General features: G+C 49.7%; 10 protein-coding genes across 10 annotated transcripts; 5 read left to right on the top strand and 5 right to left on the bottom strand.

Moving 5' to 3' along the window:
- The first annotated feature begins 439 nt into the window (after positions 1-439).
- Positions 440-2,665, top strand: B0J16DRAFT_307237 (mitochondrial carrier domain-containing protein). The gene is made up of 4 exons (XM_046124819.1): positions 440-1,302; positions 1,363-1,764; positions 1,818-1,970; positions 2,024-2,665. Exons 1-4 carry the CDS (start codon positions 930-932, stop codon positions 2,245-2,247), a joined length of 1,152 nt encoding a protein of 383 aa, XP_045981455.1. The 5' UTR covers positions 440-929; the 3' UTR covers positions 2,248-2,665.
- Positions 2,666-2,967: 302 nt separating this feature from the next.
- B0J16DRAFT_401252 (uncharacterized protein) lies at positions 2,968-3,331 on the bottom strand (the record flags this gene model as incomplete). The annotated part of the gene is made up of 2 exons (XM_046132565.1): positions 3,144-3,331; positions 2,968-3,084 (listed from the first exon to the last, which is right to left on the bottom strand). The coding sequence occupies exons 1-2, from the start codon at positions 3,207-3,209 to the stop codon at positions 2,968-2,970; spliced, it is 183 nt and encodes a 60-aa protein (XP_045981454.1). The 5' UTR covers positions 3,210-3,331.
- Positions 3,332-3,789: 458 nt separating this feature from the next.
- B0J16DRAFT_345168 (uncharacterized protein) lies at positions 3,790-6,258 on the bottom strand. The gene has a single exon (XM_046128236.1). The coding sequence runs from the start codon at positions 5,925-5,927 to the stop codon at positions 4,062-4,064; it is 1,866 nt and encodes a 621-aa protein (XP_045981453.1). The 5' UTR covers positions 5,928-6,258; the 3' UTR covers positions 3,790-4,061.
- On the bottom strand, positions 6,259-9,299 carry B0J16DRAFT_345164 (cobalamin-independent synthase). Its single transcript, XM_046128235.1, has 4 exons — positions 9,173-9,299; positions 8,910-9,030; positions 8,692-8,849; positions 6,259-8,632 (listed from the first exon to the last, which is right to left on the bottom strand). The coding sequence occupies exons 2-4, from the start codon at positions 8,980-8,982 to the stop codon at positions 6,563-6,565; spliced, it is 2,301 nt and encodes a 766-aa protein (XP_045981452.1). The 5' UTR covers positions 8,983-9,030; positions 9,173-9,299; the 3' UTR covers positions 6,259-6,562.
- A 1,476-nt stretch (positions 9,300-10,775) lies between these two features.
- Positions 10,776-14,132, top strand: B0J16DRAFT_159769 (uncharacterized protein). The gene is made up of 2 exons (XM_046122186.1): positions 10,776-12,233; positions 12,282-14,132. Exons 1-2 carry the CDS (start codon positions 10,811-10,813, stop codon positions 13,973-13,975), a joined length of 3,117 nt encoding a protein of 1,038 aa, XP_045981451.1. The 5' UTR covers positions 10,776-10,810; the 3' UTR covers positions 13,976-14,132.
- On the bottom strand, positions 14,132-16,474 carry B0J16DRAFT_159756 (major facilitator superfamily domain-containing protein). Its single transcript, XM_046122185.1, has 4 exons — positions 16,177-16,474; positions 15,903-16,105; positions 15,410-15,823; positions 14,132-15,344 (listed from the first exon to the last, which is right to left on the bottom strand). The coding sequence occupies exons 1-4, from the start codon at positions 16,268-16,270 to the stop codon at positions 14,289-14,291; spliced, it is 1,767 nt and encodes a 588-aa protein (XP_045981450.1). The 5' UTR covers positions 16,271-16,474; the 3' UTR covers positions 14,132-14,288.
- A 339-nt stretch (positions 16,475-16,813) lies between these two features.
- B0J16DRAFT_159744 (Prefoldin subunit-domain-containing protein) lies at positions 16,814-17,711 on the bottom strand. The gene is made up of 4 exons (XM_046122184.1): positions 17,609-17,711; positions 17,429-17,557; positions 17,288-17,355; positions 16,814-17,230 (listed from the first exon to the last, which is right to left on the bottom strand). The coding sequence occupies exons 1-4, from the start codon at positions 17,633-17,635 to the stop codon at positions 17,038-17,040; spliced, it is 417 nt and encodes a 138-aa protein (XP_045981449.1). The 5' UTR covers positions 17,636-17,711; the 3' UTR covers positions 16,814-17,037.
- Positions 17,712-17,932: 221 nt separating this feature from the next.
- On the top strand, positions 17,933-18,840 carry B0J16DRAFT_345160 (uncharacterized protein). Its single transcript, XM_046128234.1, has 4 exons — positions 17,933-18,081; positions 18,136-18,167; positions 18,223-18,304; positions 18,361-18,840. The coding sequence occupies exons 1-4, from the start codon at positions 17,938-17,940 to the stop codon at positions 18,385-18,387; spliced, it is 285 nt and encodes a 94-aa protein (XP_045981448.1). The 5' UTR covers positions 17,933-17,937; the 3' UTR covers positions 18,388-18,840.
- Positions 18,841-19,313: 473 nt separating this feature from the next.
- Positions 19,314-20,813, top strand: B0J16DRAFT_386082 (uncharacterized protein; the record flags this gene model as incomplete). Its single annotated transcript, XM_046131554.1, has 5 exons — positions 19,314-19,474; positions 19,534-19,561; positions 19,623-20,127; positions 20,174-20,553; positions 20,610-20,813. The coding sequence occupies 5 exons, from the start codon at positions 19,314-19,316 to the stop codon at positions 20,811-20,813; spliced, it is 1,278 nt and encodes a 425-aa protein (XP_045981447.1).
- Positions 20,814-21,823: 1,010 nt separating this feature from the next.
- On the top strand, positions 21,824-25,269 carry B0J16DRAFT_345157 (Hsp70 protein-domain-containing protein). The gene has a single exon (XM_046128233.1). It carries the CDS (start codon positions 22,075-22,077, stop codon positions 25,087-25,089), a length of 3,015 nt encoding a protein of 1,004 aa, XP_045981446.1. The 5' UTR covers positions 21,824-22,074; the 3' UTR covers positions 25,090-25,269.
- The last annotated feature ends 815 nt before the right edge of the window (positions 25,270-26,084 follow it).

Here is a 26,084-nt window from a genome sequence, read left to right as displayed (position 1 = left end):
GCCGAAGAGTTGATAAATGTGGAGGGCTCGATATTCGAACTGCAATGAAACAGTAGCTCGTCAAAAAACATGTGATGGATGAGCCAGCCGCCGGCAGTTAAGTTAATGCGTCAGATACAGCTCGCAGTGGAGTAGGCGGAAAGATCTGGAGCTAGATCAATACCTGGGTACGGATATCTCCAATTGATATGCATAACATTATTTTGTGTAAATGTAATAGAATGGAAGGGAGCATATAATTCATATTGATGAATGAAAGAAAATGGATGGATCGATGGATCGATGCTCGGACAAGCCCCGCGGTCCCAAGCTTGTTGGGGTGGGCTGTTCCTTCCGAGGATTTTGGAAGTTCGACACCGAGAAAAGAGCACCAAAAACCGGGAGGCATGAACCCCCGCCTGCCGTGTTTCGTACCTAGAGTAACTTGACTGTACATAAACTGCTATACTCAATCCCCACCTTTGGTCACAGACCTTATCCCTTCATCTTTCATTCCCTAATCATTCCCATTAATTGAGCCCTGGTCAAAGAAAGCTGCGACACATAGTATTGTTTGCTGCCGCTGCCGTCGCCCTCTCCTGCCGAGGGCACCCGGACGCCCGTGCCCGTGCAGAGACAAACGATACCGACATCCCGCCGCCGTCGCCGTCGCCGTCGCCGCCGCTCCGCCTCCCGCCCTCCGATCTGGGTCCTTTAAACCCACCCATTATCTTTTTCTATTTTCTGCACTCAACTGTCCGGTGGTCACCCAAGTCTGAATGGACCCTGCGGCTGTCCGCGAAAGGCCGTGTTTCGACCGCGCCTCCAAATAAAGCTTTAACTCGATCATCTAAATATCCCACCCACCTACTGGCCTCAAAAGCTCATACTCGTTCGGCGCATCGGTCTGAGGTCCAACCATTCTCGTTCCCGGGGAGCGGGAGGAAGCAATGACTACTGGAGCCAAATTGGTTCACCAAGATGTCACAGGCCATCAATCGCAATTGTCGTCACTGTCATCTCCAGCTACAACTTCTGCAATCAGCATGTCTAACGGCGCTGGAGGACGACGCGATGGCGAGACGACGGCGTTGACTGCGACAGGCGCTGCTGTTGCTGCAACACAGAAGAATAACCCTTCCAATCGCTTCATAAAGCGATACCGGACCGAAATCGCCGCCAGCTCGTCCAGCGTATTTTCTACCCTCGCCGCTTTCCCCCTCGACAGCGTAAAGACGCGCATGCAAACCTACCACTACAAAGGGTTCCTTGACTGCGTTCGCCAGACTTATCATGCAGAGAAGCTTGGCGGCTTCTTTCGAGGTATGTTGCGACCAATTGACAGGGTCTTGCTGGCGGCAAGTGGCTAATCCGATATTGTAGGCGTCACAGCCCCAATGGCAAGCATTACACTTGTTCGAACCGTCTCTTTTTCGATCTATCAACGTGCAAAATACTCATACTCAGGTTGGGTGAAGCGCAATTTTGGGTTCGATATCATTGGTCATGTCAATCGCCACGGCACATACCCGAATCTTTACTCTGTTGCGTGCTTTGGTGCAGCTGGCGCAACGGCTGGCTCTGTCATAACATTTCTCGCCTGCCCGTTCGAACTCACCAAGCTCAGTGCCCAAGTTTCCGTTCTACTTGCCGAACGTGGTGCTAGTAAAGGCAGTCACGCCGTGGCAGCCAGTTACCAGAATAAGGGTACTTTACGGACGATGGCCAACATCATCAAACATCGGGGCATTTTTGGGTTATATACCGGTCTCAGGCTTCATCTCCGTACGTGACCCTCGCAGCTCTTGGCTTACGAGACCCACTGACACAACATGCAGTTCGCGACACATTAGGCACGGCCATTTATTTTATGGTGTATGAAAGCGGGAAACAGATCGGAAATACTTTGGCTGGCGATCACCCTAACAGCAACAAGGTAGCTGTTGTCGCTGCTGGAGGCATGTGTGGCTTGGTTTCTTGGGCGATGATTTGTAAGTCCAACAACGTTTCAAACGGCAATGCTGGATTTCACTGACAAGTACAGACCCTATCGATTCGGCCAAGAGCATCTACCAACGAAATTCGTTACTCTATTCAAAGGGCGAAAAGGTCGAACCCGCCCCCAAGATCGAGTTCTTCAAGCGCCATATGTATCGCGGCCTTGGTGTTTCTATGAGCCGCTCGTGCGTCGTTAATGCCATCTTCTTCTCGTCATTCGAGTTTGTAAAGAAGCATATTCATCAGATGGACGACGAGAACCGGAGCTGATAGCATCTGGGCAGGTGGGTACCAGAAGAATTGTCCTCTTATGCTCTCGGAGGCCAATTCTTCTGACACCTTAACGCTGGGCCGGTCTCATTCATGTCAGAACAGAACAAGGAATACGCAACAGCTAAGCGATAAATGGGAATCATATATGGCGATTTTGGATGGTGGTCAATTACGAACCAAAGGTTTATGGCACGCATGCATTATGAAAGGGCGTTATTGGGATTTACTTAATATTAGTAGTACACCGATTTGGTAACTGGGTAGCTGGCTGAAAGAAATGGATGATGTGGATGAATACGAATACCTTGAACCGGGAGTTTCTATAGACCAGAACCCAGAGGCACAGCATGTTGTTAGTCCCCAAAATGAAAGTATTTAACCTTAGCTTGGAATAACCTTTCCGGACATTCGCTCTATTATACCATGTCTCTGTTTGTAGTTTACTATGCTTTATGACATCTGACAAGAATATCTAGAGCAGAGCGGCAGTGGCACTACAATTGGAACAGTGCTCGTGTATCTTAGTAGGACGCCACGAATGGTGCATGGGGTAGAAAGCGTGTAATAATTCATCAAGCTAACCCTTTATAAATGTAATCATCAAGAAGACCAAGTATCCCGGAGGTTGTTGCTTGAGAGCATGGACCATTGCCTGGTCTTCTGTCCTTGACTAAAATTCATCCATCGCCCAGTTGTCCAGCCTGATCATGTTGAACTTCACTTCTTCTGTTGCCCACTCTGGGAAGCTTTGGTATCGTTTTGCTTCGTGGCGAGATTCTTGTCGACCTCAGCCTGCGCGAACTTGGCGAACTCGGGGTTATTGCCAGACTTGGCCTGTCAAACTAGGCATTGATGAAACTATCCGTAAGAAGGAAGGAATATAGGAGCCATACCTCGGAGCTCATGATGCGAGCCTTAGCATCCTGGGTCCATTCAGTCTTGTTGGGTTGCTTAGACATTGTGGAACAGGTTGAACCTTGAGATTCGAAGGGAAAGTTTGTCTGAAGGGTAGTTCAGTATGTACGATTTTGGGTCGACTAGTACAGTGCAATAAGCTGTAATGTAGTGCAGTGTAGCTGAGATGAGTGTGTAGAGTTGGTGTTGATGAGAAGAAAAGAACAACTCAGAACTGGGGATCGAGGGGGTATTTATACATTTCCAAGAGACTCCTAGAATGATAGACAAGTGAGGAAGAGTCAGTCTGACCTTGGTTTTTGTTGGACCTTGCTTGTAAGTGCTCTCTCCAAACAAGCTGTTGCTGTTTGTTTGCACCAGGGAAACAATCACCTAGTTACATATAGCATCTAGAAGAAGACGTCGAGACTTGAGCTGGCCATGGCGATGACCAAACAGAAAGGACACAGCAAAGCTTGCGAAGGTATGGTTTCCCGACTCTGTCTCCCTTCCTCTCCACAACTTATTATACATACTTGGGTCAAGTTTCGACTGTGTCGGAGAAATTGGATGATGGGAGGGATACTACAGCACAAACAGCGCAAGTTGTTTCCAGATGTTGTGAAAGCAGAACCCATTGCTTTCAGTGTAATATGTTGCAAACAGGAGCAACTTTGATTCTTGGCTTTAACCACCAGGAGCTGCGTTATTACTATGTACACTACCAGAACGCCTTGCTTGATGTAGGCAGGTATCTCATTCTAACCGCCTATGCCCCCAACTCCAAAAGAGACGGACGTATCATAAAACATGAACCCTATAAGACCTGTTGTATACCCTCGCCGGTAATGAATAGAGCAAAGCCGACAACCCAACTCCGTTTCCACCAAACTTTTGCCGGTTCAAACAACAAGTCTTTACTCCTTACGCAAACACTTTAGCAAAGGTGCAATTCTCGACTTCTTGCTTAGCCCAACACGGTATACAGGCTTGTTAATGATTGATGATAATCCTTTTGAAGGCGTTGAGCCTCTGCTGCCGATTGTTGTCTTCTCTGATTTCTCTTCCTTTGTTGCAGGAGCATCTGAAGTCTTGGATGTGGCATTGTCGTCCATACTGGATATTGATCGCGTCGAAAGGTTAGGGTCTGTTTCCTTTATTGCAGGGCTATCTGGCCCATCAGCTTTGAACGAGTCATTGGTATCTTCGTCTTCAGCGAGTTCGACTTTTGTTTCAGTCTCCTCAATTTCTACCTTGGTCCTCTTCTCGGATTGCACAGCATCTTCAGACAATGAAGCGTCATTGGTCGACAGTGACGGGTCGAGTTTGAGACTTTCTTCCTTGGCATTAACCTGGTCCGACTTTCGTGGCCTGCCACGCTTCTTTTTGGTTTTTGTAACAGATCCATCGACCCCTGGCAGGGCTTCCAATGGATCCGTCACAGCTACATCTTCTTTTGCGTGTGCCTTCTTCTTTGGTCGTCCTCTTGACTTCTTTGCCTTGGTTGGTTTGGCCATTTTCTCAGAGTCGTAGTTATCAGACGCAGTTTCTTGTATGATTGGTAGGTCTGCTTGTTCAGTTTGCTGTAACTCCACAAACTCGTCGTCTGCGAGCTCAGGTGCGGCACCCCTCCTTGCTTGCTCTTGCGGCTTAGTTGCCTTTTCTCGGGGAGGCGAATCGATAGCCGCGATGACGTCAGGAGACGAGTCCCATTGCTGACCTGTGGGCCGACCAATTGTTGCTCGTGGCAGATCCATCACGCTTGAAGCAGGAGGGGGAGGAGCAGTGCTCATGAGATAGGTTGCATTGCTTCTAGGTGTGTTGACATTGGTAGCCTCTCCGCTTGAAGCTAGATTTTGGATATTGAATTGCCTCACAGGAGGTAGCTGATGATTCTGACTGTAGCTTGAAGGCAATTGCACGCTTTCATACTCCAGCTTCTGCGTATCAGTTAATGGATTTGGGGCGATAAAGAAAGAAGCGCCTTCGTCAACTGGCATCGTTGGTGGTAGCATGCTAGGCGTAGGTGGTGGCTGAAATTCATGGTTACCACCCTCATGATCATGGTTGAAAGGTATCGTGACCAAATCGACTTCATTAGAACCTTGGAAAGAAGCCCCTGGATGTTGAACCTTTCTTCGCTTCCTATCGTTTGCAGGTGAAGCATCTGGGCGCTCAGACTTGGACTCCTGAGCCTTTGCCACACTGTTCAACTCCTGAGCATACGGAGAGTCTGTTGCGGAATCAGAGTGTGCCCCTGAACGCTTCAGCTTGATTTTTATCCTTGGTTTAGCAGGACGCTCATCAGGTGAACTTGGTACATCCCATGGGTCGTCCATAACAGCCATAGGTGCCTTTCGCCTGCCTGGTGTTGAGGCCTGAGTCCATTCATCTGCAGCGTTCTCATCAGACATCCTCTGCAATCCCGCGTTTCCCTGATCCCGCGTAGAAGATGAAGAAGTTTCAACTAACCCCGTCACAGTGCGCTTGAAAGGTGCCGGCGCCGTCATATCTGAACTGGAGACTGACCGTTGATCCTGGTCATGTGACCCAGCTGTCGGGTCTGGAACAAAGCCTCGAGCTGCATCATTCTGTTCATTGTAAATATTCTGAAAAAATGACGGATCTGTCGATGTCGTTGCACCGCTCACACGCGCAAAGGAGTCACTTGCAGCCTCAACTTCAGCACGTACAGGTGAGACAGATGCCTGAATATTTCGAGGTGGAGAGTAACCAATATCATCTTCGTCGTCGTCAGAATCGAGTATTATAACTGGAGGCATCTTGTTAGGCAGCAAACCATCGCGCCGATAATCACATGCGTGAAATGCAAATCTCCAATCGCAATAGTGGAGGTGATTGAGAATTGTTATCGTTCAACAAAAGACAAGGATGATAGCAAGCGCGTTGCAACGTGGGTACGGGACCTATACGCGTAGGCACGTGATTCAAGGCAGTATACCTAGGTAGTTATGCTCAATTAGGTACCTAGGTACCTTATGTCGTGGGCATCAGTGGAAGTCTTGATTATTTATTCTTCTTTGTCGTACCTATTTTGAAAGAAAGAAAGGTTACAGTCACAGTCACAATCATGTATGCCAGTAGAGGAACAAAGTTTTCATCATCATGAAAAATAGGTCAATTTGTTGATTTTAAGACCTTCATCTGCTCCCAATTGGGAGGGTATATGCAAATGTTGAATGCTCGCCAAATCATCCGTACCCAGTTCCTATCCTAATCCGCAGGTTAACTTTTGGGATTACCACAAATATATCTGGTCCTTTTTTAGGCCAGCCCCAAACGCCGATGTTGAAATCGTAGCTGTTCTCAAGAACAGACTCCACAAAAAGCACTATTAACACAATCCACAGACGCCCCCATCCCCATCAACCCTTAAACACACAGCATAGGTTGACATCTATTTGGCGTACTTGTTGCGGAAGTACTTGGCGGCGTTAACCATGTTGGAAAGCGCCTCCTTGGTCTCCTTCCACTGACGGGTCTTGAGACCACAGTCAGGGTCGATCCAGAGCTGCTCAGGCTTGAGGAACTGAAGCATCTCTTCAATGCGATCCTTGATCTCCTGCTCGCTGGGAACACGAGGAGAGTGGATGTCGTAGACACCAGGTCCGATGTGACGAGGGTACTCAGAGTCGACAAAGACACGGAGGAGCTTGGCATCAGACTTGCTGTTCTCGATGGAGAGGACATCGGCATCAAGAGCGGCGATGGCGTGGAAGAAGTCCTGGAACTCAGAGTAACAGAAGTGAGAGTGGATCTGAGTGGCATCCTCGACACCAGCGGTGGACAGACGGAAAGCCTGGACGGCCCACTTGAGGTAGGCGTCACGCTCCTCGCCGGAACGGAGGGGAAGACCCTCACGGAGAGCAGGCTCATCGACCTGGATAACGTCGATGCCGGCCTTCTCAAGATCGACGACCTCATCACGGAGGGCAAGAGCAAGCTGTTCAGCCTGGACGGACTGGTGGACGTCGTCACGGGGGAAAGACCATCGAAGGCAGGTGACGGGACCAGTGAGCATACCCTTCATGGGCTTCTTGGAGACTGAGACGGCGTACTTGGACTCCTTGACAGTCATGGGGTTAGGTCGGGAGATGTCACCGACAATGATAGGAGGTCGGACGCATCGGGAACCGTAAGACTGGACCCAGGCGTGTGTGGTGAAAGCATAACCCTGGAATCGCTCACCGAAGAACTGAACCATATCGTTACGCTCAGGCTCACCGTGGACGAAGACATCGAGGTCAAGCTCCTCTTGGATCTTGACGTTCTCCTCGATCTCCTTCTCAATGAAACGGTCATACTCCTCAGCGGTGATCTCACCCTTGGTGAACTTGTTTCGCTGAACTCGGATCTCCTTGGTCTGGGGGAAAGATCCGATGGTGGTGGTAGGGAAGAGGGGAAGGTTCAGCTTCTTCTGCTGCTGGCTGATACGAACAGTGAACTCACTGTTTCGCTCGTAGTCCTTCTGGGTGACCTTGGACTGACGCTCCTTGACCTGAGGGTCGTTGGTGCGAGGAGAGTCAGCGCGAGCCTTGATGGACTTGGCGTTAGCCTCAAGCTGCTCACGGACGGAAGCAGGGCCCTCGGTAACAGCCTTGGCAATGAGAGCAATCTCAGAAGCCTTCTCAGTGGCGAAAGAGAACCAATCGGCAATCTCAGGGTCCAGCTTCTTCTCGCTGGCAAGAGTGTGGGGAGTGTGGAGGAGGGAGCTGGAGGTGGAAGCGATGACACGGTCCTTGCCGAGCTTCTGGACAGCAGTCTCAACAATCTCGATAGCACGCTTCAAGTTGGTCTTCCAGATGTTACGTCCGTCAACGACACCGGCGGAGAGGATAGTGTTGGAGCCGATGGAGCCGAGAACCTTCTCAAGCTGCTCGGGGTTTCGGACAAGGTCGATGTGAAGACCATAGATGTCCTTGGGGAGGAGGTCAATGTTGTGGACAATGTCACCAAAGTAAGTGGTGAAAACGATGTTGGGGATCTTGTCGCCAAGGCTGGCGAACTTCTCGTAGGCAGGCTTAAAAGCATCCTTGGTCTTCTGGGGAAGATCGAAGACGAGAACAGGCTCGTCAATCTGGACAGTCTCGGCACCAGCCTCCTTCAGCTGAGAGAGGAGCTGCTCATAGACGGGGAGAAGCTTCTCCAGAAGGTCGATAGGGTCGACAGACTGGTCACGGTCGGCCTTACCAAGGTGGAGGAAAGAGACAGGGCCAACAAGGACAGGGCGGGTGTTGATGCCAGCCTCCTTAGCCTCCTTGAAATCAGCAACAGCCTTGGGGCTGTCGGTGAGCTTGAAGGTCTGGCTGTCCTGGAGGGTTGGCTTGACGTAGTGGTAGTTAGAGTCAAACCACTTGACCATCTCCAGAGAGGGAACATCGACGCCCTCCTTCTGGTGGCCACGACCCATGGCGAAGTACTGGTCAATGGGGTCAAGGCCATCCTTGGTGTATCGCTCGGGAACGGCCTGAAGGATGCGAGTCAGCAAGTGGAGTTCTTTGAACCATAAAAGAGGGGGACACATACACCAAAGTCCTGGATCTGGTGAAGGACGTGGTCGTAGAGAGCAAAGTCGTTGCTGGGGATGATGTCGACACCAGCATCCTGCTGGATCTTCCAGTGAGCAAGACGGAGGCGCTTAGCCTCAGCAAGAAGGTCAGATTGAGAGATCTTTCCACCCCAGTCTAGAGTTTTTCTGTTAGTCGATGATGACACGAGTCAGTGGGTTTGCGTGGGTGACTGACAAGCTTCGGTGGCCTTCTTCAGGTCACGGTTAACACCCATGCGGGGAAAACCGAGAATAGCGGACTGAACCATCTTTGCGGTTGCTGCAACTGCTTTGTCTGGTTCGTAGGATGATAAAAACTGTTGTTGCAATGTTAGTCCTGATGCTGCTCTTGAAAAGAAAGCACGGTGCAAGCGGGGTGGAGGGCGGGGTGAGGGGCAGATAAATCGAGCAAGGCTGAACTGGATGGAGGCCGTAGGGGACGAGATGAGGTTGACATACAAAGTGGTCCAAAGCCCTTGTCTGTTCCAAATTGGATCAATTGAGAAGATCCTTTTCTAGATAGAACAAAGGGCAAGAGTGTGATGAAGAAGAAAGAAGGAGGAAAATGTTGGGAATCGGAAGGAAGATGAATGTTTTATGTTTTTGAGCTGTCCTGACGCCTGCAGGAGGAAGAGGTCAAAGTGGCCAACCACAGGCCGAAAGCGGGGGAGGGGTCGAAAAAGTGGCCGGGATAGCTACGCCGCTCTTTTGATTGGCGTCCAAGTACCTTGCCTGGGCTTGAGTTGGAGCTTTCCTTGTACTCAGAAACTCTAACAACATATGGCTCGAGTCTCACGTATTCGTACTACTACGTAGTAATCGTCCCCGGTGGTTGGCTAGACGGACGAGGCGGGTGCCGGAGTGGATTTCCAGGGCCTAGGGGACGGCTCACGGGCTGTCGGTGTACGCTAATGGAGGGGCATCTTGCTGCAGCTCTGCAGCTTGTTGCAGGGGTTAGTATTCTTTTTTACACCGTTCTCGCAGTCTAGTTCGCCTCAACTCATCTTCGCCCGGCTTCCGAATTGCGTGCTCGACTGTCAATCACCTCATCAACCAATTCTCTCTCCCTCTGGACCTACTATGGAGTCAATAGATTGTCGTCCTAAACTAAGGGGGAACTGAGGCCAATTTTTATCTCGCCGCGGATCGGCCTCTGGCGTCCTTTTGCAGGCTGCAACCCACCCGTTGCGAGGGATCGACCATACCCAAACCCCACCAAGGGTCGCGTCTCTCTTTTTTTCTTTCTTGTCAGACTGTTCTCTTGTCAACTTTCTATAATGGCTTGCTACGGCATTTGGTGTTGAAAACCGACCACGTGTTCTAGTTAGTCCCTATTGTATAGTCCTTTCGTGACGTGAATGCACCGGAGTATTTCGGAGTCTTTGGCTCCGGACTATGGACCTATGCTAAGCGCACCAAGTCCTTGTAAGAGTCAGACATCGCCATTGCCATGGATCAGATAGATAGGCACGACCCTCAGATATGATCGAATTAATATCTCCAAATTCTATCTGTCACAGTTTGCTGGATCTTTGTGTCGAGATCCAACTGAAAATCACAGCATTTCTAATTTTTCTTACCATGACGCTCAAAAATGTAGAGAATGTCCATTGAGCCGAAACACTGAAAACCGCCTAACAAGAGGGTTTGATTTTCTTCTTTGCGAATGTGGCGACACAGGCAAGTGCCTGCCTACCATTCACGATGACTTCTGGATACAGTAAGTACTACCAAGGTAGATACCTGCCTACCTTTGGCTCGGCCGTGGTTTGTTTATAGCACCTCCTGAATTCAGCTTTAAGGAGCCGGTGCCTTAGGGTAAGCGGAGGCAAGTACGCATCGTAAGCATGGAAGTCGCGATGACTTCGGTTGCTGCTCACCTCCCCAATGACTTACTACGCTGGGTAAATAACTAGGTACCGTTTAGAAGTTTTCAGCTTAGTAGCCCAGCTGGCAACCAATATGGGTTCATTCCTGAACTGTCATCAAGACTTTCGTTTTGGTCAAAGATTCATGTCTGTCTTCTCTGGGTGTTTGGCTGCTATATTTTGATCGATTCTTTGGAAGATTACATTCTATATTTCACAGAAATCACAAATGCCTCTCTTCAATCCCCTGAACCTCGTCTGCTGTTGCAAATCGCGATGGGGTGGCTCTGGCTCTGGTGACCCAGTATCAGCTACGCACGACATGATATCCCTTCAGCAAGTACCAGCCCTGGATTTTACGTTGGAAGAGCGGCAACGATCACCCGAGCAAGAACAGCGAAATACTCTCATAGGTCTATCTGACGTGGCCTGGGCGGTGCCGGAGCGTCAAAGTTCCATCGACACTGACTCCATCACGAACCAACACAGTGGCTCGGATTCTTTCTCCGACTCTTTCGATTCTGATCTGGGTCGCCCAAGGGCAAAAAATAAGTCCAGCACTACGTTTGGCGTTGTGCGCAACAGGCTCATTAGGAGCATCTCTCACAACACCAGCAGTGACCAGCCATCACGTGTCTCTGTAGGCAACAGTGAAGAAGAAGTTGCTAGAAGAGCCGAGCTGAGACGTATCATGCGCCTGAGAATTCAGGATCAGCTCGAATCAGAGGAGGCTGAAGATCAGTTCGAGAACAAGACGACAAGGAGTATTCGACGTGCGATTTCCTCTGTCGACCTTGCTTTTCCAACTTCTGGACCGCGGGATGCTATTGAGTTTGGCGTCACCAAATCTGCCTTGAATAATGGGCAACCGGCTCGGCTTGATCCGGATCATGGCGGACATGGGACTTGTCAGAGTTTTGTAGCTCTTCCAAAGAACGCAACTGTCCTCGAGAGAGCTTCCCAAGAGGCATCTGGCGCCATCGGCCATGAGGAAGACATCCGGGGATACCATGTCTTACAAAAGCCCTCGTCCACACACCTTTCGGCGCACATATCAGAAGACACTGCGCTTCCCTTTTCACAGAAATCATTCCAACTTTCTAACGGTGCTGGGCGTCTTGATCGAATACTGGGACTAGACAATAGTTTCAACAGTCGCCAGGCTTCTTCTAGAGATAGCCAGTCTGCACTTGGTGTTTGGCTCATAGCTCAGGGCCTCCGCTCACGAGATAACTCAAACCTATTTCTTGAAGAAGAAGAGCAAGCAGGATCCACAAGTCCAACCGGGAAAATCGAAGATATCCCCTCAATTGCGAAAAGGGGACAGGGCATGTCGGCGTGCGAGCTTGAACCAATGTCTACAAAGGGAGATTGTTTGGTTATTCAAAGGCCAACACCTAACAGTTCACCAAATAGACTGAAACTCCATGGCAAGCTCAAACCAGGTTATGTGAAAGATGGTCATGACACTTTAAACTTCCCTGGAGAGTTACCATGGGGACCTACTGTAAGAGCACTTCTCGGTTCGTTTACAGACAACACTTCTTCCGGTGGTCCATCGAAGTCTCCGCCAAGCCCAGTAAGGTCCCAAAAGAACCTTTACAAACTGGAGCTGAAAGACCTCGAAAGCATGGAGCTTTCTCCTTTCAGATGTGAGTATTTACCTTTCACCGCGATAAGAGAGCTAATAACAAGTATAGGGCGAAGCCAAGATTCTCCCCGGGATGAGGGAAATTCTGACGACGAAAGTCACAAACCTCCGGATACGAGGATTTCGCATTCCAAATCTCAATCTCAGGGAGTTGTTGGTGGCTTCCAATCTGAAGCAGAAATGATGCATGATACGGCTTCTCTAGCTCAATCGGAATCTCCCAGCTTTCTCCAACGCGAAGCTGAGCTCCAAACAATTGAAAGGCGCTTCAGTGAAGCTTTGACTCAGAGGAAGCCCGAGAAAGTAGTACCCACACGCTTCCTTGAGCACTTCTCTCACCCCGCCCCTCGACCCCCAGTTGAGAAGCCTTCCAAGAACAAAACCCACTTGGCGGTCCCAAAGGGCCACCAACGAGCCAAATCTGAGGGCTCTTTATACCGACATGTTGAATACAGTCTGGGTTTACCACGAGCCCAAAGGTTTCTGCTTATTCCTTTAGATAGGAACAAGACTCACAGAAAGGAAGCGAGCGACAGGTCGAAGAGACGTTCGAATCTTAGCATCCGTCCCCACATGAGCCGGCTGCCCACGGAAGAGTACGTCAAGTCGAGCTTGGAACCCCGAGAAAGTGCCACAGACTTATGGCAGCGCGCTGTTAGACTTGAAGCTGAAAGAAGGCATTACAGTAGCTTTCTTAGCATGCGAAATCCTGATGGAAGAAGCATATTTTCCTACAAACAACCGAAAGAGCAAGGTGCTAGAAACAGCAGCAGTAGTATCTCCGATGCGAGACGAGAGATCTCACAATTGACACCTTCCACAGAGGAACGATCCTCTCCTAGTAATTCGAAGTGGCTCATCGAACGTTGGGTTTCTCAAATGCGGCCGAGGTCGACTCACCAAGCAGACTCAGTCACAAGTGTAAAATTGGTCAGCCCGCCGAAGTCCTGGTCCAAATTTCCCTCCTTCAACAGGGAGGAAAGAAACAAAAACGCAGCACCCGGAGACAAAGTACAACCCAGAGATTTTGCAGTCAAACATGTCACATCAGAAGGTCAGATCCGGTGGGCTACAGATATGACCAAGGAAGATGAGCAGCGTGTGCAAACATTATCTCGTTCTATGTCTACAAAGTTCGGCGGGTTATTCAAGTCGAAGATGAACCGGATAATGCCGTCAAAAAGTCTGCGACGCCGGATGAGTCACGCCTTCATCGCGAGAACGCCAAGCACAGCCCAAATGGAATATCCCGAAATGGGTATCCGCCCCTCGGAATCGGGGTATACTGAGCTTCAAGCATTAGGAAGAGAGATTAGCAACATGAAGGGCCAGGCGCATCTACAGACCTCTGGACAAGATATTTCAAAACCCCAGTCTTCCGGAAGATTGGGAGATAGAGTAGTTGCACTTTTGCATGAGGCAGTTGGGCAGAAACATCGGAAACCCGGTGAGCTTTTGGAGTCAGCCGACATTCCTATTGTACCAGGTACGCCAAGTGTAGTCAGACCAAGCATTGGCGCTACCACGACAGATGTCTTTGTCACGCCGAAGAGCCATTTCTCGAATGATGGGGAGAGTAAAGGAGATATCGACGAGTTAGACGCAAGTTTTACTACAGCAGGGCGATATGAGGCTCGTCCGAGGCTATTTGATAACGATGGTGCCTCTTCATATCCGGTGCTCGCAGCTCCCACCGAGAATTTCGACTCTAGTATACGTTCACTACCAGCTAATAAGACCTAGGCAACTAGACGCGACTCAAGAGAAACAATGTTTTACTAACAGAAAAGCTGCAGTATTGGCCCACGGGGTCAATTGGCCAAGAAGTACAGAGAAAACGACTGAACATGAGAGTAATGTGCTTGCAAACATGGATCAGCTGGAAAAAGTCTTATCCACTCCGAGCTGCAACCGGTATTGTGAGTAGTCAAGCTTTATGTATGTGGTCTTCGTTCTAGAATAGGACAATTATAATGCCGTTCCCATAACTCGTTAGGCTCTAGGTGATTCTCAAAGCGCTTTACAGCTTTCCAGCATGTCTAAGAATGGACTGCGACTACACGGTTTCATTCTCCTTCTCCTTCCCCTCCTCATCCTTCCCCTTTCCCTTATCCCTCAGCTCATAATGCTCCTTTCTAGCGTTTGCGTCCTCTTCTTTCCGTTGCAGTTCCTCTTTACGCTCGCGAAGCACAATGCAGAACTTTGAACGAGCTCGAATACTAGGTCCCTTCCAGATAAAGACAAACGGGATGAAACACATTAGTGCACTGAGACCTCCCAGGAGAGAGCACGCGCCGTTAATATTGAGCTGGCGAAACATGGGTTTTGTGGCAAGTGGTAATACGACAGCGAATAGGGACCGTGTCGTGGAGGATGCGGCATTCGCGGAGGCAGCGAATATTTCATATGCATCCGTGAGGTAATTCAGCATGGCCATAAAGATCAACAAGAAGCCCATCCCAAAAAGGATGCCAGCGAGCATTGGTGCTGCAAAAGGTATGTCCTGACGAGCAGACCAACCGAGCCAAAAGAGAGATATAACGAAAAGTGGACCACCTAAACAAGCTAGAGGAAGGCGGCGATATTCCTCGCGATGAATCCAGGATGCATTACGCTCTGTGGCACGGGCGAGAACATTGTCCCAAGTCCAAAATATGGGAAGAGACAGAGCGGCACCGCCAAAGATAGGGAGATAAGCGAGTCCTGTAACACCTGGTGATAGACCGTACACGTCTTGGAAGATAATTGGGAATGCCTGAAAGGACATATAGAATATTGCGTAGACAAGAGAAAGATAGGTGCAGGTCGTTGTTACAATAGGCTCAAAGAGGAACATGCGAAGGGGACGAGTTAAGACCACGGTGAGAAGCTGTCTGATATCTGTTTCCTCAAGATCTCGCGGGGCAATGGCACGAGATGACGGGTCTCGTTTGCGGAGTCTTTGAGCACGACGAGATAGGAGTATTGGGCCATACGTCTCAGGGAGGAAGATGATTAGGACAATGGTAGCACCGGCGATCATGAGAGCAATCCAGAAGACCCAACGCCAACCAATTTTGGGGCCAGCGAAACCGGAGAGAATCGGGGACAAAATGGGACCTCCTGTGGTGCACTGCAGCGTTGTCAGCTTATATCTTGCGCATAGAAGAGGTATAGAGGGGCATGTTGCATACTTACCACCATGAAAATAGCAAATGCTCTGCCCCTCGTGCGAGGGTCATTATATATGTCTGCCAAAATACCGGCAACAATTGCAATAGGTGAACTCGCAAAGGCTCCACAGAAGAATCGAAAGATCAACAATGCTGCCCATGTTGGAGCGACAGCACAAGCCATAGTAAAGATGGTGAATAGACAAAAAGTGACAAGGCTCAGGTCGCGACGGCCGTAATGTTCGCTGAGGGGGCCCCAGACGACAGGCCCCAAAACGTAGCCGATGAGGTAAACGGAGATGGGCAGAACACTTTGTTCTTCTGATGTGATCCCGAAGTCCTTGGTAATATTTGGTATCGCCATACTTGGAAGGGCAGAGCCCATGGTGGAGTTGATGACTAGAACCGAGGTACACAAGACAACCAGTTTCTTCTTCGACTATGCCATGGATGTCGTTAGCAAATGCTTTACAAGACAAGACAGAACGGTGAGGCTGGGGATGATCAAACTATCATACATTTGACCACTTGACTGGGTTTTCAGGATCATCAACTTCCCAGCTGATAAGAGTCTCATCGGTACGGCTTCGTGTCCGGGAGCGGATGTTATGAAGGGCACCAAGACCTCGGTCTGCCGTTTCCCCTTCATATTGAGATTGGGCGTCTACGTCAATATGCTGTATTTGATATGAAAAAGAACTGCTTCTTCGTTGTCTTCCTCCTGATGAATTGTGAGCTTGTGTTCAGACCAGTAGATAGTAACTTGGTAGCATGAGTCCGGCAATGACTTACGGCATGGAGATGGTTCCCGCATAGTGTCGCTAGATTCACTTGGAGGCATGATGTCTCGGCCTTGGGAGTTACTGAAGCTATTCACACCCGCCATGTTGTAATTGAACCGAGATATCAGGAGTGGCAGCTACACTCAAAGAATGTTGAAAGGAAGAGGAAGACATTGCCGCCAAGTACGCAAAGCGGAGCTCTATTACTTGCACCTGCAGATTCCCCCATGACATAGCAAACGGCTTTCTCAAAAGGGTCGATAATGGGGGGTTCAAACACCCATTGGCTATGGGCTAAGTCCGGAGCCGGGCCTCAAATATGGGGTAATATGGGTAAGGTGGGATCCACGGCGCCGATGAGGGAGGCGAACGTAGGAGCTATCTGCGGGAGCCTCTTCCGCAGGTGAGGTCGTCATTTGAACGTGGGCTATCTCTCCCGGAAAGGTATTGGTCTCCAGCATCATGATAGCTCGATTGCCGGTAGCTTCCAATATTGGGCTTGTTAGTTTGGATTAATTCAACAAGCAACGAATCGCAATATTAGTTCTGCTAGACCAACAAGAGTTGGGGGGGTTGTCGGAACCAATTCTCGGTGGCTGATAACCCGGGAATAGTACCGGATACAACATAAGTAGTGAGCCCTTCCGTTGACATCCAACCTGAACACAAACACAAACACAACCGGCTTTCCACACCGACTGCGAGCCCCCGAAAAGAGCAGGATTACAAATAAGGTTGACCAAGCGTTGTGATGTGCAAAAATATTGCTGCATTGAAGAACAATTGGATAAGAATTCTCCCGGAAGTGCTGCCCTCATGCCGCTCGCTGTATGGTCTTTTGGGGGTATCAAACTTCGATTTGTTTCTTTGTTCAAGTTTCTAAGTTGATCTGCTTTCCGAATCTGGCATATAAATCGACCTTGAGCTTGGTCATTTCCTCGCGAATAGATGATAGCTTCTCTTCCAAAGATGTCGATTCTTCCTCGAGCGTTTCCGTTGCTTTCTCGAGCATCTCATGGGCCTGCTCTACCGAAACGTGGAAAAAGGCGTCGCCAATCTTGTACCTGACTCCAAGTTAGATCTTGATATGTCTCAATCGTATTGTTGGTTCGAATTCGTACTGGATCTTCTCGTCCTCGTCGGCAAGTTCTAGTTCTGTAGACAGATCGTCAAGCTCTTCTTTCTCTTTCTGTATGGCGTATTGAATTAGTATTTTCCCAACCCAGGTAGCAATCAACTCGACGTTTCCTTTGTAGACATACGTTCTTAGCGCTCAGCTCCTCTCCTAGAACAAGTTCTCGCTGGTGTAGGCGGCTGAAACGGTTGATCTTGTCTTGGTCCTCACGTCGAACCTCGACCTCATCGGCTGCCTCCTCATCCGCCTTTGAAAGCTAGTCGACTGTCAGATATTTGTTACAGAGTATTCGATTCGTTTGACTTACCATGCGACGCTGTACTAACGAAGCCATTGTGGGTGAATATAGATGATATAGTTGTTATACTGATCTCCAGCTTGACTGTTTCGCACAACTCAACACCGAACCCAAAGGTGGGTTACAGTGTGAATATACAATTGTGGCTATGGCACTGTGCGCCCCTCACTTTCACTGAGGTGCTGGCCATCCGTGCAGGGGCGGCTGCTTTAGGGGTGTGAAGCTTCGAGGTACGTACACCGTTTCGGCCACAGCCGATTGGCTGATTGCCCAACTCAAGTACGGGTAGTAGCAGTGAGGTCAGTATGGAATCCATGGCATACGATTGCGGAACGCGCATGTTAACAACATCTAGAACTAAAACAACAAGCAATATCTCACCAACGATGGCTCTCGGAAAGAAGCCTTATCCCAAGGCGACAGTTAAAAAGATCATTAAAGCTCATTCGAACCACAATATCAAGAAGAATGCTGATGTTACCGTGCGTCCGGGTCGTCTTTCAATCGCGATTGTTGCTGATGTTTACTTGTCTTAGATCTTCCTCGACTACATCCTGTTCATGGAGACGTATGGCCTTAACCAACGTTGCGGATATAATTAATTGAGCTGATAAAATTACTAGACTTGTTAAAGAAGCGGCGATCCAATCCAAGCAGTCTGGCGAGCGAGGACTCTCCGCGCGGAGTGTTAAGAAGGTGACGAGGGTATGCTGTTCAAGACATCGCTTTTTGTATATCTGCTAAGTGGTGTTTTTTCTCAGGATACCTTGACCAAGTTTAAAGGCTGAGCCGGGTCACAAAACACGACAAACAACAATAACAATACTCGTTAAAAAAAAAAAAAAACCAACAAAACAAAGACGCGATAACTAAGAGCCGCGCCGATGCCGACAGCTAAAAGAACATCAACTACCTATAATCAACGAGTCGATATACCGAGAGTCCTGTATATACTCAATGATCTCGCACACCGAGAACGAAAGAAAATTTGGCTACATCCGTCGATACACTGAGCGGATTGAAAAAGGGGCCGTTTTGAAGAGGAGAAAGGGCAGCATTGGAGCACGAGACCAGCTCACCTCACCTCACCTCAGCTGAATGCGCCTGCGGTTGAGTGGGGCAATCGTCATGACGATGGAGGCCATCCAGAATCGCCTCATTTCTGAGAAGCTATGTCGACAGTATAGGATAGTCAATTGATGAGTTTGGATGAAATACACCACGACCATACCTGAATGATAGACACCTATGACCGTAGTTGTAATAGAACTATCCGTACCTACCTATTGACGGGCACTCGGCGCATGGATTCTCATCGGTTCTAGAAACATTGATAGTGTCAATGCAGGGGGTTGCCTGGGCGGGCACTTTCATGGGGTTAGTAAGTGGCACTTGGGCTGGCACTGACTGGCACTGGCACCGACGGTTGGAGCCAGCTTCGTTTCTACCTAGCTACCTGTGTACCACCACAACTTTGCCTGCTCTCTTCTCCTCAAGCAAACTTTCCTCTCCTCCCCTCCACTCTCGCCCAAGTTCATCACTTAACTTTTGCTTTGCCCACATTCTAACTCATCTCTGACTTTGAGCTTCCATTCTCCATTACTCAAACCTCAAACGACCTTCCTTCCCCCAAGCCTGTCGCACATCACCGCTGACAGTGCCTCCACGCCTCGCGCAAACTTTCTACCACCAATACACACACGACTCTACCGCGATGGCTGCTCAAACTGTTCAGCCTCAATCCAAGTCGGCCAAGAAGAAGGCCACCAAGGCTCTTGAGCGAACCGAATCTCCTGCTCCTAGCGTTGCCTCTGCCACTGCCGATAAGAACAGCGATGACAGCTTCGAGAGCCCTTACATCAAGGAGATTCAGAAGTAGGTTTTGAAACGGCGTGGCAAGAAAGTGTAATTACGAATGCTAACGGTCAGCAAAGGAACATCCGAAATGTCAACAAGAAAATCGTACGTGCTTGTGTCTATGCGCCATCGTGCCTGACTCTCGTCATGCTAACCCTGCGGCCAGACCAACGCCTCCAAGACCGATTCCCTTCTAGCCCAGAATCCTGGCAAGTCACTTGACGAACTCATCGAGGCAAAGATTATCAACGCCGACCAGAAGGCTCAGATCCTCAAGAAGCCTTCTCTACAGCAGCAGCTAGCGCAATACGAGGAGCAGCTTACTCAATACCAGAAGGTTGACGAGCAGTACAAGACACGTGCTGCTAGTGACAAGGCAGAATGGGAGAAGAACCTCGAGAAGGCCAAAGCCGATGCAAAGGCCGAGGCTAAGGCTGAAGCTACCAAGAATCTCCATGACAACCTCTTGGTTCTGTCACAATTCTTGCGACTTGCCGCCTACCGTCGCGAGGAAGCCCAAGACCCCGAGTCTGATGAAAGTCAGGCGATCGAGGGAGTGCTTCTTGCTATCTACTCCGGAGACGAGAGTGCTGTTCAGTCCATGCTGAAGCTTGTCAACGGCTCCGATGATCAGGTTGTTAGCGTTCCTGGCGAGCAGCTGCAGACTCCTTGTAAGTGATCCAACCTTACTTCCTGGTTTATGCTAACAGTACGCAGTTTCCAAGGTTAAGGCCCTTGCCCAAGAATACAAGACCCCGTACGATGATGCTCAGCCCGCTGAAGACAACGCCGAGCCGCCCAAGGACGTTACTACGGACCCTACTATCGCACATGCCGCTGCTACCGAGATCGAGGCCGGCGATACCATTCTGCCTTCCATTACTACCGAGCCTTCTTCTAACGGCTTGGCTAACGCCAGTGTCGCCGACGACGCTGCCAACGCTGTCGCTGAGAGCCACTGGGACACCACTAATAATGAGATGTCCACTTCCCAAGAGTGGGTCGACGTGAAGCCCGCAGAAGCTGTTGAGGAAGCCGCTGCTCCCGCCCCTACTCGTGTCGCCAACGCCAACTCTTGGGCCGATGACCACCCAGAGGTATTTCGATTCTCACACCGTTCTTAAACACTCGAGATGCTAATCGTCTAAACCAGACCACTGCCCCTACTGATCCCAACGATGGATTCCATCAGGTCCAGCGAACCCGACCTCGCAACGACGGTGGTAACCACCGAGGTCGTGGACGAGGTGAGCACCGAGGCCGAGGAGGTTTCCGCGGTGATGGTCGCGGTCGTGGCCGCGGTCGTGGAGGCTCTGGCGGTGCCCCTCGAGGTCAACGACGTAGCGACGAGTCCTAAGCACTCCAAAGTGTGGCAAGCGGTAAACGCACAGCCTACAACCTCCTTTTAATCCTCCGAGGGCAACTGTACACTATGAAATGACGGCGTTTACAAGTCAAGATTTCTAAGGCGAAAAGCTAGGGGACAGTGGACTTGAGGACTTTGCATTTTGGGGTTTTGATGATTTTGGGACTCGGTTATACATCTGGCCACGGTGTCGGTTGGAGTTCTTAATACCTTTGTAACAATGTAGGCCTTTCGAGAGTGATACCTGGGGCAGTAGGTAAACAATGTGAATGGTTACCCGCCAATCTGGGCTGTGATGAGTCTTGTCACATGTCGTGATTTCGTATGTGCCATTGAGAGTTGAACCGATATAACACGTGGCCAGTTTGAATTGACTGTGTTGAGATACCCAGCGCCTTGCATTTATTTCTCAGTAGGGTAATTGACTTGAAGCTATCTTGAAAGGTAAGGCTGAAAGTAAACTTTATAGAGCTTCAAAGTGTGCCGTCATTGGGTTGACAGGGGTATCTGAGAATGTGGGGAGATGATCGTATCTTCTGGTTGGTTACCTAAGCCTCCATGTAGGCCAGTTTGTCCAAAGTGAACAAGACAGAGGCCACGTGGGTTGATTATCAGAGGATCCAAAGTTCTCAATATTGTAATACTCGGCACACTATCGTTGATCGAGTCAGTAGATCATCATGAATTTCCTCGAGGCTGTCATCATGAGTTGTGATGCGATTAGCAAATATCATGAAGTTCCGAGACCAAATAGGCCACTTGTCAATCTTGATTCGGTAGTTGGAGAATGTCTGGGCCTTGGTGTGTCAAGCGAAGGGAATACTAAGGCCAGGCCGAGATCAAATGTTCCACCTAAATGTTTATCGCACCAATAGGCCTCTCTTATCTTCTCATCTTTTTCTCAGCCTTGCATTAGAACTAACGTCACCGCCGCTATTGTACCTATTGTTAGCTGTCCTCTTCATTCCAGTGGCTAGAATCTACCACTACCTTCAATAGCCATCGTGGCTTCTTGGTACCTACCTTACCTATTGGTGAGATCCACATTCTGGCCACATCAACCTCTCTTCTTCAACTTATACAATCAAAAGGAAGTAATTACCTGGCCTTTTCTTCCTTCGCCCATTGACATTGCTGTCTTTCTATTCCTTTTCTCAAGAGGTAGCGGTCCTCATTGACAATTGACAATAGAAAAGACACCGCCTTTCAATTTGGTGTGCGCAACTGAGCGCACCCCCACCAAACCACCATCATGGCATCTCGTGTCTCGCCTCTCATGACGCTCTTGGCGACGATTTTTCTCTTCGCCACGAATGTTTTCGCAATTTCCGCTGTGTTGGGTGTCGACCTTGGTACCGAATACATCAAGGCCACTCTCGTCAAGCCCGGTATTCCCCTTGAGATTGTCCTGACAAAGGACTCCCGCCGAAAAGAAACCTCCGCCGTCTGCTTCAAGCCTTCCCGAAATGGACCTCAGAAGGGCGAATATCCTGAGAGAGCCTACGGCGCCGATGCCATGGCTCTCGCCGCTCGATTCCCTAGCGACGTTTACCCCAACCTCAAGACTATCCTCGGCCTGACCACTGAAGACTCTGTGGTAGAGGAGTACGCCGCTAGACACCCTGCGCTGCAATTGCAGTCCCGTCCTACTCGAAACACGGCCGCTTTCAAGAGCAGGTCTTTCACCGAGGACGAGGAGGCCTGGATGGTTGAGGAATTGCTCGCTATGGAGCTACAGAGCATTCAGAAGAACGCTGAAGTAGCCGCTGGCGATGGATCCAGCGTCCGTTCTATTGTTCTTACTGTCCCTCCCTTCTACACCATCGATGAGAAGCGCGCTGTTCAAACTGCCGCCGAGCTTGCTGGTCTGAAGGTCCTAGGACTTCTCAGCGACGGTCTTGCCGTTGGTCTGAACTACGCTACTACTCGGGAGTTTCCCAACGTCAGCAACGGATCTAAGCCTGAGTACAATATCATCTTCGATATGGGCGCCGGCTCTACCAAGGCTACTGTCATGAAGTTCCAAGGCCGAACAATTAAGGATATCGGCAAATTCAATAAGACGGTCCAGGAGGTTCACGTTATCGGTGCCGGTTGGGATCGTACTCTTGGTGGAGATTCCTTGAACTATCTCATTGTGGATGACATGGTCAGGCAATTCGTCGAGTCCAAGGCTGCTCAGAAGGCTTCCGTTGCCGCCGAGAGCGTCAAGGCCCACGGTCGTGCCATCGCGAAGCTCACCAACCAGGTTGAGAAGATTCGCCATGTATTGAGTGCCAACCAGAATACTGGAGCCAGCTTTGAGGGCCTGTACGATGACATCGACTTCAGGTACAAGATCACTCGCGCCCAATTCGAAGAGATGGCCTCTGAGCACGCTGAAAGAATCACTGTTGTGATCAACGATGCCCTCAAGGCCGCTAACCTCGACATCATCGATATCGACTCTATCATTCTACACGGCGGTGCCTCTCGTACTCCTTTTGTCCAGAAGGTTCTGGAGAAGCTCTCTGGTTCCACGGACAAGATTCGATCCAACGTCAACTCTGACGAGGCTGCTGTTTTCGGTGCTGGTTTCCGCGCTGCTGAGCTTAGCCCTAGCTTCCGTGTTAAGGAGATTAGAATCTCAGAGCCTGGCTTCTACTCATCCGGCGTGAAGTGGGAGACAAAGGAGGGCAAGGCTCACCACCAGCGACTTTGGTCTGCCGTTTCTCCCCAGGGCGCTGCCCCCAAGGAGCTTACATTCACCAATGGCGAGGACTTCACTGCAACATTCTACCAACAAATTAGCTCTAGTGAGAAGGACGTCAAGACCTTGACTACGAAGAACTTGACTGCAACTATCGCTGCTATCAAGCAAAAGTACCCATCGTGTGTTGAATCGGAGATTCAGTTCAAGCTTGGTGTAAAGCTCAGCAACGAAAATGGCGAGGTTCAGGTTGTCAAGGCCGCTGTTGAGTGCGAAGCTGAGGTCAAGGAAGGCCTTGTCGATGGTGTCAAGAACCTTTTTGGTTTTGGAAAGAAGGACCAGAAGCCTCTGAAAGAGGGTCCTGAAGGGTCCGAAGAGGAGATGAAGGATGACAAGTCGTCATCTTCTACCACTTCTTCTGAATCTTCTACTACTTCCGAGGCCGACACCACCTCTTCTGGAAGCGCCGAGGAGGCTAAGCCTGAGATCAAGAAGCGTGAAATTGTTGGTATTCCTGTCGAGGTTGTCGTGGAGGACCTCGGCATTCCAGGCCTTACTAAGGCGGAGATCTCCAAGTCCAAGGATCGTCTCAAGTCCTTTGCTGCTTCCGACAAGGCACGCCTTCAGCGGGAGGAAGCTCTCAACCAGCTCGAGGCATTTACATACAAGATTAGGGATCTTCTTGAGGGCGATGCTTTCATCGAGGCTTCTAGCGAGAAAGAGAGAACTAAATTGGCTGATCTCTCCAGCGAGACGAGTGACTGGCTTTACGCTGACGGTGCGGAGGCTACAAAGGATGTTCTCAAGTCCAAGCTCAAGGTTCTCAAGGATCTCGTCGCTCCAATCCAAAAGAGAGTTGAGGAGTCCGAGAAGCGTCCCGAGCTTACTACTTCATTAAAGGAGTCCCTGGAACGAACTTCTGAGTTCCTCAACAAGATTAAGGAGCAAATTGCTGAGCACGAGAGCTGGCACAAGTCTGCCTCCGAGTCAGCATCTGCATCTTCGTCAACTGAGTCGTCCAGCACAGAGGCTGCTGGAGAGAAGGCCACTGGTGAATTCGACGGACTCGAGGACGAAGACAGCGCAGCTGCGACAGCCCGCAAGATGGAGGATGTTATCAAGGAGAAGGGGCCTATTCCTCCCCTCTACACGTTGGAGGATCTCAAGGAGGCTTCTGACCTTTACAAGTCTACCCAAGATTGGCTGAACGAGCTTGAGCCGAAGCAGGCCAAGCTGGCTGCCAATGCGGACCCTGTGCTCCTCATCAAGGATCTCAAGGCCAAGCGTGACAAGCTCGAGAAGGTCAGCATGGAGGTCGCCCTTAAGGGTGCCAGGAAGGTTGAGGAGAAAAACCGACAGGCTAAAAAGGCTGCAAAGGAAGCCAAGAAGGGCAAGGGTAAGAAGAGTAAGACGACGAGCGGAGAGCCATCACAAGAGCCACTTCAGTTCAACGCTGAGGATTTCATGAAAGATGGCGAGATTGACCAGGAGCAGCTTGAGAAGCTGATCAACAACATGAAGAAGGAGAACGAGAAGAAGGACGGCGGGGAGAAGAAGCAGACACATGACGAACTATAGACTATAGCGTACGGACTTTGGTCTTGGCTTTCTCACAACCAAAAAAGAAAGGATTATATAGAGACGGCTGTTGTTGATACGCATCTTGCTTGAATGATACCGGGTCAGTCGATGGATGATAGAGCATCTGACCATCCTGTTGAAAGTAGAAATGACAAACATAAACATATTGTTTCTCACTATCAAGTGCCAATGAATGTCGAATGTGAGATGCATATAACGGAGTTGAGCTTACTTACGGCAACGTTCCTATTTCACGAGATGTTTTACTCACAATCTAAGACGAACAGCCCGCGACGTAACGAAACGTTGCGATATACTCGCCATACCCGGTCTCTCTTGCCTAGCCTGTGCTGTAGACCGTGTTTGGAGCCGCCACTTACTCGCCTAGTATCATGAGGTTATCCCATGACCACCATCTCGAGCACTCGTCTCAATCAAGATCTCTGTATCTCCGCGCCCTCAGACAAGCAACATGTGCTCGTGTCACGTCATTGCTACCAAAGACGTGGATATAATGCTTAGTTATACATGCTATGTTACGTCGTAGTTGCAGGCTCCCGTGTTTGCTTCCGTAGGCGAGAAACGACCCGATTACAGATAGGCTGTGTAATGGTCGGCGCGATGCAAAGGGCTCGTCTAAAGGGAAGCGACTTGGTGTACTACAAGAGTTGTTCGAGTAGGTTTGGATACTGCGATGATTGCTCGGCTTATGCTACTATAGTGAGACGTTACCAAGAACAAGAACATCATCGTGAGGTTAGACTTCAGGGAGTTATTCCTCGTGAACGGGTTGTATTTGCACTGGCTTGGCCGAGAAACTGCCCGGCGGGTGCTGGCAACTGCAACCATCGCACCTGCCTCGGACGCTGGTATCCAAATTAATCACTACCTAGGTAGCCCGGGTACTGCTTGCCATTTTGTTGATTCTCCTTCCTCGGTTTCTTGTTGCCTTTTTTTTTTTTTTTTTTTTTTCGAAATCCGATCCTTCAGGG

Source organism: Fusarium flagelliforme (genome assembly GCF_020744385.1).
Source record: "Fusarium flagelliforme strain FIESC 12 MPI-CAGE-AA-0113 chromosome Unknown B0J16scaffold_5, whole genome shotgun sequence".
Lineage (NCBI taxonomy): Eukaryota > Fungi > Ascomycota > Sordariomycetes > Hypocreales > Nectriaceae > Fusarium > Fusarium flagelliforme.
This window is presented reverse-complemented; position numbering and strand designations above follow the sequence as displayed.